General features: G+C 36.2%; 1 protein-coding gene across 2 annotated transcripts in view; it reads right to left on the bottom strand.

The window, feature by feature from the left end:
* Window positions 1-12,998, bottom strand: part of DACH1 (dachshund family transcription factor 1) — a 433,898-nt gene that overhangs the window by 244,490 nt on the left and 176,410 nt on the right. For both annotated transcript variants that reach the window (XM_023186484.3, XM_023186494.3), the window contains exon 2: window positions 1,608-1,723. In XM_023186484.3, coding sequence (XP_023042252.1) covers window positions 1,608-1,723 — 116 coding nt within the window. The remainder of the gene's footprint in view (window positions 1-1,607; window positions 1,724-12,998) is intronic.

Here is a 12,998-nt window from a genome sequence, read left to right as displayed (position 1 = left end):
TGATAATAGCCGCCTTGTAATTGGGCAATTTTCAGCTATTGATTTCATTTTTCTGTATCTCAATTTTTCATGCACAAAATTAGTATAAAAATATTTTCATGGAATTTTCAATTATTTACTATTAAAAATTTTGGTGGCTAGGTATGGTGGTTCATGCCTGTAATCCAAGAATTTTGGAAAGTCGAGGCAGATGTGTCACTTGGGTCCAAGAGTTCAAGACCAGACAGGGCAACATGAAGAAACCCCATCTCTAGAAAAAAAAAAAAATACAAAAATTAGCCAGGCATGGTGGACTGTGCCTCTAAGTTCTAGCTACTCAGAAGGCTGTGGTGGGAGGATCTGTTGAGCCCAGGAGGTCCAGGCTGCAGTGTGCCATGACTGAGCCACTGCACTGCAGCCTGGGTAACAGAGGGAGACCCTCTGTCTTAAAAACAAAAGTAAAAATAAAAACTATTGCTGCCTTGCTGAAAAAAACATTAAATATATAAAATGAACAAATAGCTGAAATAGCTACAAATTCAACTCAATGATTTTTGTTAAATGTCCACAAAGGTGAATGAACTGTTTAGACATTACTGCAAAAATAAAGATGAGTTAGAGACAGTCATTGATGTCAAGAAACTTCCACCCAAATATGAAATATGAAATAAGATTACTCCATAATTATATTAGAGCACACAGAAAGACAAATGTTACAAAGAAAAATAAAATACTGATACGGGAATTTAGAGAAAAAGGAAAAACTCTCTTCTCATCTTGCCAGATTACCTTTATTGCATCAGCTGTATTATAATACATGACATTTATATGTTCATATGTATATTTCCTCAATATACATATGATAAAGAAAAACAATATAAATACTATATATTATATAATAATATCAGCAATATTTTAATTTGCTCATGTATCTGGCTCATTTCCTGACGAAACAATAAAGGTGGGCAAACATATGTTTCCGTAAATAAAATAATTAATGAACCCATTCAGGTGGTAGAAATCAAATGAATGAATTTTGCTCCAGTGCGTTATTAAATTTGTTTATGGTATGGAGCTTATGCAGTCAAGACTATTCTTTTACTTACACATTTTCAAAATTCTAGAAATAGACATTTTTCAAATGGTTCCGATAGAAACGTATTAGTTTGCAAAAAATTACGAGACATTTCTATTCAACAGAGTTACTGTCTTTTGTTTGGATGCATGTCTATCAGTTTCTGGAATGCTAAACAAATTTAAAATCCAAAGACCTGGGTTTGAATAACCACTGACAGCTACAGCTGAGTGACCTTGAGAAAGTCACTGATTTTCTCTGAACTTCGATTCCTTAATAAGACAATAGGAATGATAATTTGATGTTTGATATTTGTGGTAGGATTAATTAAAATAACCTTCTAGCACTGTGCTCAGTTAAGCTTTTGTTTTATTTTAAATAAAGAAAAGATGGTAATCATAATGTAAATTTGAAATAAATTATCTCAGTAACATTATCTTAGTGTGCACAAAATAAAATTGATGTGTGTAAATATTGATTTACAGGTATATATAAAAGCTATGACATTGGCTGATTTTTAATATTTTTTGGCATAAGTGAGTAGCAGTCTTACCTGTTGGTGGAATTATCCCAGGAGACATGAGACCAGGGACAGAATGTGGCATGATGTGAGAGTTCTCTGGGGAGGTGACACTTTGAGTCCTCTTAGGAGGCCTTCCAGGTCTAGAACTGAAACAAACAAAAAAATTTTACAATTAAGCTGTTGTCTTACACATCATTTCAAAGTTGTTTCAAGTGGTGACATGGACTGTAAATAAATTTGTTTCAAGGACGGTTGCTTTTGCAGTTAGATGTAATAGACTTCCATCACTAATTAGATTACATGCTGAATTCATTTTCCTCATTGAAGATCAGCCACTCCTGATGCATAATTCATAGCCTGCACCTCGTTACCTGCTTCTTCATATTAATATCTATACACAGTTTGAATTGCCTCGTTTGCATATGCTAAAGTTCTGCATGCAGCTTTCAGCACGAAAATTATGCACTAACTTGTAATAATTATTACAGTCAGCCTGCTATTGATTTATGAGACTTTTAAAAACCAAATATGTGTAGTACTTGTAATGAATGATATTTTAAGGTTCTTCAGGAAATTAAAAGGCAATGGCTGCCTAAGGAAATGTTCTGCTTGTTTGATTTAATACTACAGTTAGCTGGGAGGTGGAATGAAAGAGTGATTCAGACCTATAGCACATTTTTCGATGATATGTTTTATTACTTCGCACTGCTAGCCTGATATCTAGATGATAAATGACAATACATATCTAATGTGTGAAAAGGTCTTGCAATTTCTTTATTTTTTGTCATTTAAAAGATAAGTCAAGTTATCATTTAACCCTTATTCTATTCAAGTGAACATCCCCCACTAAGTTCCCCTACTTTTAATATACTAAAATGTACTTGAAAGGCTTAGGATTATTTGTAGGATATCATTAAGGAACTGCCAGTGTAGCATCTCATACCTACCTTTAGGATAAACAAAAATACTTTGTGTTTTAGCAACACTGTACTTTACATGTCCATTACTCAAGATTAATTATTACAATTATAAAAGCAGAGGTAGAGACAACTATTTGCAATCATTAATGGAAAACAACCATTGTACATAATCTTACAATTTTTGAAAACAAAGTTTTAGCATAGTGTTTCCACTTTTTGCCTCTGTATCATAAATGTGCTTTTATGAAATGCTCTCCTATCATTTATTTGGACAAAATGTGCCTAAATATTTCAAAACTAACAGATACAGCCTCATAAATAAGCATTTTCATGTTTTGCCTTTGCTGAGATCCCTAGACTTATCAAAAGATTCAAAGACTTTATCTATTTAATTTAGGTAGGTAATGTATGCGGTCATTGAGCAAATAATTACTAAGTGCCTGCTGTTTTCAAAGAGGTGCACTATTTAGGAGAATGGGTTCTTAGACTTCAGAAGTTTGCATTCTTGCCAAAAGGGAAGAATCTGGTGCATAAACAACTATGATGCAAATTGTAATGTGCTAAATCCCATAAGAAAGTTGCAATCCGAATACTAATTGGAAGTTAGGATGGATGATGATACTACCATGTCATGGGAAGGAAGAAGGCAGGGGGAACATTAGAAGAGAATTCTGAAGGAGAGTTAAGCATGGAGAAGAAAAGAATAGAAGAAAATTACACTCCAGTGAGAATGTGAGAAAGAAATGAAAGCATGAAAAATGTATGGTTATACAGTATTGTTTCAAATGAGGTCAAACAAGTCAAATAGGAAGAGGAGCAGTGATTGAGACTGTCAGAGTTATTGCCTAGGGCTAGATCCTGGAGGATGTTGGAAAAATAGCAAGACTGTTTGCTTGTCTTTCTGTTTTGTTAACCAATAGGGATATTGCCCTGCTTATTGTTCCTGAAGTATCTCTCAAGCTACTTCCTCTTATTATTACTTTCTCATGATTACTCCTCATTCTCAGTTGGCTTTTTAACTCTTGTTACTTGTCTGTGGTCAATCAACAGCCCTCTGATAGTATCCATTTTCCTTGAGTGATTTCTTCTATTAGCATCACTTAGATGTTAAGGGCTAAGGGCTAAATATATATCTACAGACCATATCTTTCTCCTGGGATTCAGACAGATTAATGCTTATGTGCTGGAAATCTCTGCTTGGATGTTCTATAATAATCTAAGACTCAGCTTGTCTAAATCTGAACTCAGCATCTATCCCATTAAAACCCATTTTGCCTTTCCCTGGTTCAGCAAAATGGAATCTAACTGACTAAGCCAAAAATCCAGGAGTCACTTGTGTCTTTTGTATACTCAAATATTACCTTTCTGAGGATATCTTTCTAATCTATTTTCTCTTCTATGTCCCCACTCCTACCTTTCAGATCAATCCCTCATTCTTGATACATGGTTACAGCTTTCCAAACCTTCCAAGACACACATTCAATTTTGTCCCACTCCAGAGTCTAGAGTCCAAAGTCTAAACAACTCTCCATGCTAATTCCAGGAGGATTTTTATAAAATGCAAATTTGACCTTGCTTTCCATTTGTTTAAAGATATCAATGGCTCCCTACTGGATTCACATTCCTTGACATGGCACCAAAACCATCTCAATACTTGATCCCTGCTGACTTTTTCAATTTCAACATTTTATTCCTACATTCATAGATTATATTTAGCCTTACTCAGTTTCTTAACAGTTTCCTGAGTGGCTGTGGTATCCTATTACACTGTCTTTAAAGATGCTTTGCCAACAATGCCCTTTTATATGCCACCCCATCCTCATTCCCATTTTATCTGACTAAACCTGCCTACACTTTAATCATCCTTCTTACCAACCACTTCTAGTTAGTATTTTTTCTATGCTCTATGATAGAGCATGGGGAACCTATAATTCTTCCTGCACTGATTGCAATAATCAGATTATTTGCTTATCTCCCAAGGCTACTTGACAGAAATTGCACAAAATATGTCTGTGTGTCCTTAAAATGTAGCTCAGTGTCTGGTTCACTCTATGTAGTAAAATAATACAAATAATAATAATAACCCTATTTGTAAAGCCATTTCTCCCAAATTTCTCAAGTATACTACCTTATCAATTCCAGGGTCATAAAGTTTCCAAGAAACAAAAAGTAAGGCACAAAAAGAGTCTGAAACTCTAAGTCTAAACATAATGCTAGATATACATGTCAAGCCCAGAGAAAATAGAATAAAGGTTTTGGGAGATCTCAGTCAAGATGCTACAGAAAAAGTTGGAAAGGAAAAGGAAGTTAAAAGATTGGAAACGTACAGCCCTTTAACTTGTTTTGCTTTTAAAGAAAATCAAACTACTTAGGAGTACTTCATTATTCTGACCACAGGAATTGTCCCCACAGCCCTCACTCTAGAAGTGAAGTGAGGCTAGTAAGTAGGAACACTTTAATTCACGCTGTGATTAGAATAGACCGGTTGGGCTCCTTTCACCACAGATATCTCCTGCCCAATCTATCACATTGCCTCAAATTCCACCAATAGAGATTTATTGCTTTCAGTCTTTAAGCTTTAAGTTCTTTTAAAACCTTTCATTAAAATGCAAATACTCTTGGTGCTGGTAACACCCTAAAGCCATCAGCTAACACCCTACTGGGGATTACTTTCAATTAGGTGAGAGCAAGGTCTTGGGATACCTTTGGGAAGAATGAAAGGGACTGAAAGAAAATACCTGTAGGGACAAGTAAATCACTTACTCTTTTGCCTAAGAACAGGACAACAACTATGAACCTCTCCTTGGAGTTATTCCCAACTTCTTGGCTGAGGAGAAGTTGGAAAATTTATTTATTAACAAGACTTTCCTCTATCCCTTCATGACCTACAGTTAGGTCCCCTTATTGACAGGCTTGATATTTTATCCTTACTAGATGTTTGGACGAACGGAGGCAAGATGGTGCACTTCGGGGTTCTTCTTCACCACCAACTTTTCCTGCGCGCGCGAAAATGCAGCCCGCGACCCGGGAAGGTGCAGACCAACTGGGCATGCGCCAGGTGATGTCAATCTGAAGAGACCAAGATTTACCTGGTCGCACCTGCGGAACGCCCCTGACACGCCCATGCCCCACCTATTGCCCTCCCACTCCTAGAAAAGCCGCTCTCGGCCATTAAGCCACGCGGCCTTCTCACAGCCCGGCGGCCTTCTTGCAGCCCCACTCCTGTCGGGATGTTGGGACTGTGGGAAGTCTGTCCGAGAGCCCCACCGCGGGGGGACTCTGCCGGCCTCCTTTGCGGGAGGCCGACAGACTTCTCCCGCACACCTTAGGTTACCAAAATAAATGTGCAGTTTTGCGCCTGACCTTTGCCTGCTTGCTGGTTCTTTTGTGCTCCCTCTGGTGGTCTTAGAAAAACAAGACACTAGAATCCTGGTCACTAACTCCTAAGGTATTTGAATGGGACTTCAGGGATGATAACTGTAAAATAAATGAATATTTAAATTTCTTTCAAAGGCATTCTAGGGAACCTCCCAGAGAACATGAGTAATACTCTGGCCAAAATCACAGATTTTATGGGCTGGATTGATCCAGCTATGATACTGGTTCTACCAATGTACTAGAAGCTGTAGACTTGACCAAGCTACCTAACTTACCAGAAAATTTGATGAAATCAGAATTTCTTTAAGAAATATTTGGTATGCTTTGTTAGAAATAAGTTATTCTTAAAAAGAAAATACTTAGAAAAACAAAAACTTAACTGAAAAGAGGAAGCGAAACAATGAAAAAAGCATTTTCTTTTGGAACGTTCAATTGCCTCAATGTAGCCACTATCAACCCATCATTTTCTACAACGGTGACCCATTTCTATCCTGGAGGATTAGAGCAAGGTGAACTCTCCAAGCTCTAATCAAACAGAAGACCTCACTTAAATAATTATACTTAATAGCTTGAATAAAATCACAATTTATGATTTTGGTAACTGTTTTTGCCAGCTTCATGCATTAGCCGTAGTACAGTCTTTAGTATTTTCAAACATCTGCATTAAAAGAGGAAAGCAATAGCTTGGAGATGTCCACATCCACATTTAATATCCTAAACCCTAGGGAACTCACCCAAGCACACTTTCTCCTGCAGTTCTAAGTAAAAAGCTTACCCACCCACTCCCATTCCCACCCCACCACACACAGACAGATTGCCAGAGGGGTCTTCTTTCTTCAGTTTATAACACTAAATCAATCTCATGCTAATTTCAGTCTCTCTCCTACAACTGTACAATGTTTACTAACTTTTCCAGGTCCATTTATTGTTTTTATTTAAAGTGAAGTCAAAATTGAACTTAACAAAAGTTATAGTAATTAATAAGAAGCTTAGGGCATCAAAAGAGCGAGAGATGTTAGAGTACATTATAGAATTTTCAATACTCAGTATTCTCTGTGGACATCATCTTTTGTTAATCTCTTCAGTAGTTTTGGAGAAATTAAGCTCAATTCTCTTTCTAAGAGTTGGGGCAGAGAAACAAATAAAATTCAGAAAATAAAAAAGAAAAAAAGATAAAGAAAAACAAACCTGTTGCGTCTACACATTGGAAAATATGAAAACAGCTGCCCAGCAGAAATTTTAAGTCCAAATCCTACCTGCCTGGAGAAAGGAAAGAAAAGTTCCATTCAACCATTCATTCATTCATTCATTCATTCATTCATTCATTCATTTCCCAAGAGAAAAGAGCTACCGTATACAAGCACAGGGCTGGACATTAGGGTTTCAATAATAAAGACACAAGTCCTTCTATGAGAAGAACGATAGCATTAGATAGTCTGTGGGGTAAGTGCAGTAGAAGGATATATGGCAGCAAATGAGCACTGAGATTAATCCTGGGACACAAACAAGCATTTGCTAGTGAAAGTAACCTGCTCTGCTAATCTACAAGAGTTCATTTGCTCTCTCCAATCTATTTACCCAAGGAAAGCTCCAACTCTGTGTTTATATTCTCCATATTTTTCTCTAGTAAACTGCTTCTACAAAACCAAGAGGTTTGCAAACTTTATATATGTACGTATGTGTATATTATACATTTTATATATATATATATATATTAATAATTTATTTCTGATGGGAAAGTTACAATTTGCTTAATGATTTGCATACCCACCTGAACATTATGGAATCATGAAGAGCCGTGTTTATAAGTGTATGATAACACAGGGGAATGCTTACGTTCTAAGTAACATGAAAAAGCAAGATACAAACCTGCAGATATGGACATATCAGAGCACAAGAGACAGAGAAATCAAGTAAAGGAAGCAATAAATACACAGAAAAAAAGACTGAAAGGAAATATGCTAAAATATTGAATGCTTATCTTTGAATTTCTGAAGGGAGAGTTACTTTTTTTTTTTTACATTTGAAGATTTTAGTTTCTCTGTCATAAACGTACATTATGTTTAAAATATAAAAACATACTTTTTTTTTTTTTTATAACACAAGGTCTCACTCTGTTGCTCATGTTGGAGTGCCGTGGTGTGAACACAGCTCACTGCATCCTTGACCTTCTTAGGCTCAGGTGATCCTCCCCGCTCAGCCTCCTGAGTAGCTGGGACTAGTCACACACCACTTTGCCCAGCTAATTTTTGTACTTTTTGTAAAGCGTGAATTTCACCATATTGCCCAGGCTGGTCTCGAACTCCTGGGCTCAAGCTATCCACCTGCTTCAGCCTCCCAAAGCATTGGAATTAGAGGTGTGAGCCACTGCACCCCAACATAAAACAAACTTTTAAAACTAATTTGACTTCAACAACTTGAATCATATTTTTCAGAGACTTCATTGTGTACAAATCATGACCCTGACTAAACTTTATTAGTGCTCAAAGTTTGCCTCTCTTTCATATCATTAACCACATAGAATTGTCCTTTTAATCTTTCCCTTCCATTTGAGTTCTAAAATATCTGCTAAAAAGCAGATGATTATAAACAAAAATGTTGTCCCTGTGAGAACTATAAAATATGAAAAGTACAAATAATCTTTGACATTGTCTAGTTAAATAAACCTCAGAAAATAGACCCATCAACACAAAAGGATATGAAGGACTTTCTAAGATTAATGTATGTATATCAATATTTCACCAAAAGAAGCGGCTGTTTGGAATCCTCGGTTTATCAATGCATAGCTTTCTCTTAGAAAGATGTTGTTAACTTGTCAGTTGAACTTTTTCTTTTTTCAGTTTCCTGAGCGGCAACAATCCAAATAATCCAGAATCTATATGAGTAACATTATTTTCCCTTCTAATGCAATTTTTTTCCTATCGCTGGTAAAGCTTTGAGGGATACACTTTTAAAAATGGTGACTAATGTGAACACGTTTTCATTCTCACGTTCCTCATTTGTTTGGACTTTTAGTGTTCTCTGTGTAGGTGTGTGTCTCAGTCATGTGCACTTCTCAGTACAAACAGACTATGAACTAATGCATCAAACAGATTACTTTCCCACACTCACCTAAATACAGAGGTCCATAGGGCACCGTGCTTACAACTATCACCAGTGGACACCTGGAGAGCACTTTCAGCTTATTGGCTCACAAGCACAAAAGCACTCTCTCAACTATTTGCATGGCAGGTATTCAGTACACCAACTGAACAAATACATACACAAATATGCAAAATACAAATGTTCTGTGGGGAAAAAAATTAAAGTATATTTTAATTAAAAGGTTCTGTGATCAAATTAAACTACTAAGCATACATATGTTTTGTGGAAGAACTTGACAGATTCCTGAGGTTTTTAATATTTTTGTTTACTGGGGCAAGTGCTCAGAGTTTTTACTATGTTAATATGCATTACAAATCTCCAAGAATGGGGTAACATAGGCATTTACTAAACTTAGTTCACCATGAAACCTGCCATTTCTAGGGAGTTTGTTTGTTTAAAGACTTGTGCTCTAAACAAATGTGATATACTCAATGGTATGATTTACATTAGAATTATGAGAATTCCTCATCTCTCAACAGTATCAAACCGTGTTCTATATGTCATAGGGCACATGAGAATTATTCTCCAAAAGTTAGGAAAACAGTAATTCACATATTCCACCAGATGCCAGAATTGGGGTCTTTACCCTTACCTCCCACCAATATGTCCTGAACGTTTTGGTTACCATTATCTATTAATATTACTGCATACATATTTGACCAAATTCTGCAGTTAAAGTTGAATACTGAGCAATGTAAGAAATAATTGGGTCAAAGGGAAAGGGTTACAAAGCAGGTGGTCATCTAACTTGAAACATTTTTACTCTCTAGCAGAAGAAATGCAAGAGCTCATTATTACCAAAAAAAAAATTAACATCAGTAAACTAAAAGCATCATTAACAAAAAATAAACGGAAGTTAAAATTAACTACTCTGGTGAGGATAAATTATTGTGGCCTCTGACCTCAAAAGTCACACTGTATACAACTAAAACAGTACAAGACATTTATTTAATATAAAACCTGTTTAAAAGGCCAAAGACAAAATATCTGAAGTCTCCAGCTCAGTTGGAGCTACTACACACTGAATAAGGAATTACCCCAAAGAAAGAATTAAAACATATTGGAATGTAACTAAGCCACTCTTAAGCATTTGTGTATTAAGTGTTAACAATTAATGACAGCCTAAAATACTAAAGAGAGTTCGTGTTATAGGTAGTTGGGATAATCTCACTTTCGCCCCTAAAGCTTCTAAGCCCTCTTCTCCTTTTTAAGAATATACATAAGGTCTAAGTTAAGAAGATATTTAAAATCCATTGTGTATATTGGTTATACTAATCTTAGAATATATTATTATATTAAACTTAGTTTAAGATACTTTAACTTAATGAATATATTTTCAGAGCTTAACCTTCATCAGATCGGGGAGATGGATATATTCTTGCCTCAACTGGAATTCTTTACATCAATGGTAAATGTCTCTTTATAAAGTGAAGCAAGTCACTTACCACTTGGTAAGTAAATGCATCAAATAGATTACTTTCCCACACTCACCAAAATACCGAGGAATGTTTTGTGAGACTGAAAAGCTGTTCAATGCAACTTAAAGTTTTAAAGAGACATACAATTTAATACTATTTATTTCTACCTTTCTATAGCATACATTATACATCTATATATATGATTTCTCCTAAAGTTCATACTATTTGCAGATTTCATTCAGTGGCATGTTTGTCTAGAAAGCTACATATTTTTAACCTTTCAATCACCTTACAGTTTTCCTTTCTTCCCATAAGTCTTCCAGGCCGCAGATGATTCTACCCACAACACCTCTCTTTTACAATTATGTGCAAAAGCTTACTAGAATCCCCTAAAGAACAAATTCAGAAATAATTAGAAACTATTGTAAGTGACCTTCTTACAGTTTGGGAAAACGTTAATACTATATTGGATTCTTTCTCAAAGCTCCTGTCATACCTCATAACAATATTCTATAAAATTTAAATTTAATATTAAAACATACTCCAAGTCCAGGTGTGGTGGCTCACGCCTATAATCCCAGCACTTTGGGAAGCCAAGGCAGGAGGATTGCTTGAGCCCAGGAGTTCAAGACCAGCCTGGACAAGATGGCAAGATCCCATTTCTACAAAAAACTTTAAAATTAGCTGGGCATGGTGGTGCATGCCTGTAGTCGCAGCTACTCAGGAGATTGAGGCAAGAGAATCCCTTGAGCCCAGGAATTTGAGGTGGCACAGAGCTGTGATGAAACCACTGCACTCCAGCCTGGATGACTAAACGAGACCCCACGTAATATCTAAACCAATCTTTTACACCAACTATGAACTCCATCATCACAAATAAAAATGCTTTCCTTTTGTAATTTTTCAATTTACATTTCAAATGACAAGATATTCACAGCAGTTACTATTGGCTATATTTTGTTTGAGCCAAAAGCAATGCATTCACTCTTTTATTTCAATGGTACATGCCAAGAACCTGTTTATAAACGTGCAGTGGAAATATTCGACCATCATTCTGTTTCTGCAGGTTATCGTTAATTTGGTACCAATATGAACCCATTCCTCCTATCTCAAAACAATATCCAACTTTCCTTTGTAGGAGATGCCATTTCCAACACTCTAAAGACCCCTGTTTCAAATGTTTTTGTTTTATTTTTGAATAGTAGATAAAATAATGAAATAATTGCAACTATATTATCTACTGCCAGGGATTGTGCTAAATTCACTATGTGATCTAAGTCTTTTAATAATTGTGAAAAACTTTTGAGATAAGTACTATTATTATCCTTATTTTTTTGATGAGACATTGAGACACCAGAAAGTAAAAGTAAAATGACTTACCTAATATCACACATGTTAAAAGTAATGAAGTCAGGTTGTGAACCACGGCAATCTGGCTTCAGATGCCAAGCCCTGAGCACTGTGTAATACAGCCACTGTAGCAGATTTGCATGTTAATGTAGTCAACAAACATTAATTGAACATGTCCATGTGACGTGGTGGAAATATCAATAAAACACTATTTCTTCCCTCAAGTGGCTCATGGTCTATTTTGGGAAATACATCGATACATAGAGAATTACACTAAACCATGTTAAATACTGTAGTAAATGTTGCAGAGCATGGTTGTTGGGACAAAGTCATGGGGGTGCTTCAGGAAAGATGAGGTGTGAGCAAGCAGGAGTTTGTCAACTGAAGCAGAGGAGGGGATGCTAAGTAAAGAAACAGTCATAGAGGTATATCCCCCCATTACACACACACACACACACACACACTTCTGTAATGAAGCCTGAAGTACTCAAACCTGAGTACTTATAACATCTAATATTAGTATTAAAATGCCATTTATTAAAGAAAGCACTTCATAAAGTATTAAATAAAATTCAATTAATGTAAATCATATTAATAGCAATGTTTGGTGTTTAATTGGGTCAAAGGGAAAGGTTTACAATCTAACTTGAAACATTTTTCATTTCCCTGTCCTTAGCATGGTTAGTCTCACACAGTCCAGCACATAATTATTCTCTAATAGTTTTATCAGTCAGATCTTCTCTGTCTATCCTGTCTGCATATTTCTGACTTTGAGAAATGTGTTACATATATGATGGTAGGCACTGATTTTTGGTCAAACATCTTTAGGACATCATGATTTGTTCGCCTATTTTCTCTCTCTTTTCTTTCCTTCCTTCCTTCTTCCTTTCCTTTCCTTTTCCTTCCTTTCCTTTCCTTTTTTTTTTTTTTTTTTTGATGGAGTTTTGCTCTGTCACCCAGGCTGAAGTGCAGTGGTGCAATCTTGGTTAACTGCAACCTCTGCTCCCAGGTTCAAGTGATTCTTCTGCTTCAGTCTCCCAAGTAGCTGGGACTACAAGTGCGCACCACCATGCCTGGCTAAATTTTGTATTTTCAGTAGAGACAGAGTTTTGCCATATTGGCCAGGCTGGTCTCGAACTCCTGACCTCGTGATCAGCCCGCCTCAGGCATGAGCCACCACACCTGGCCCATTCACCTATTTTAAATGTATT

This window comes from Piliocolobus tephrosceles, chromosome X, assembly GCF_002776525.5.
Source record: "Piliocolobus tephrosceles isolate RC106 chromosome X, ASM277652v3, whole genome shotgun sequence".
Taxonomy (NCBI): Eukaryota; Metazoa; Chordata; class Mammalia; order Primates; family Cercopithecidae; genus Piliocolobus; species Piliocolobus tephrosceles.
This window is presented reverse-complemented; position numbering and strand designations above follow the sequence as displayed.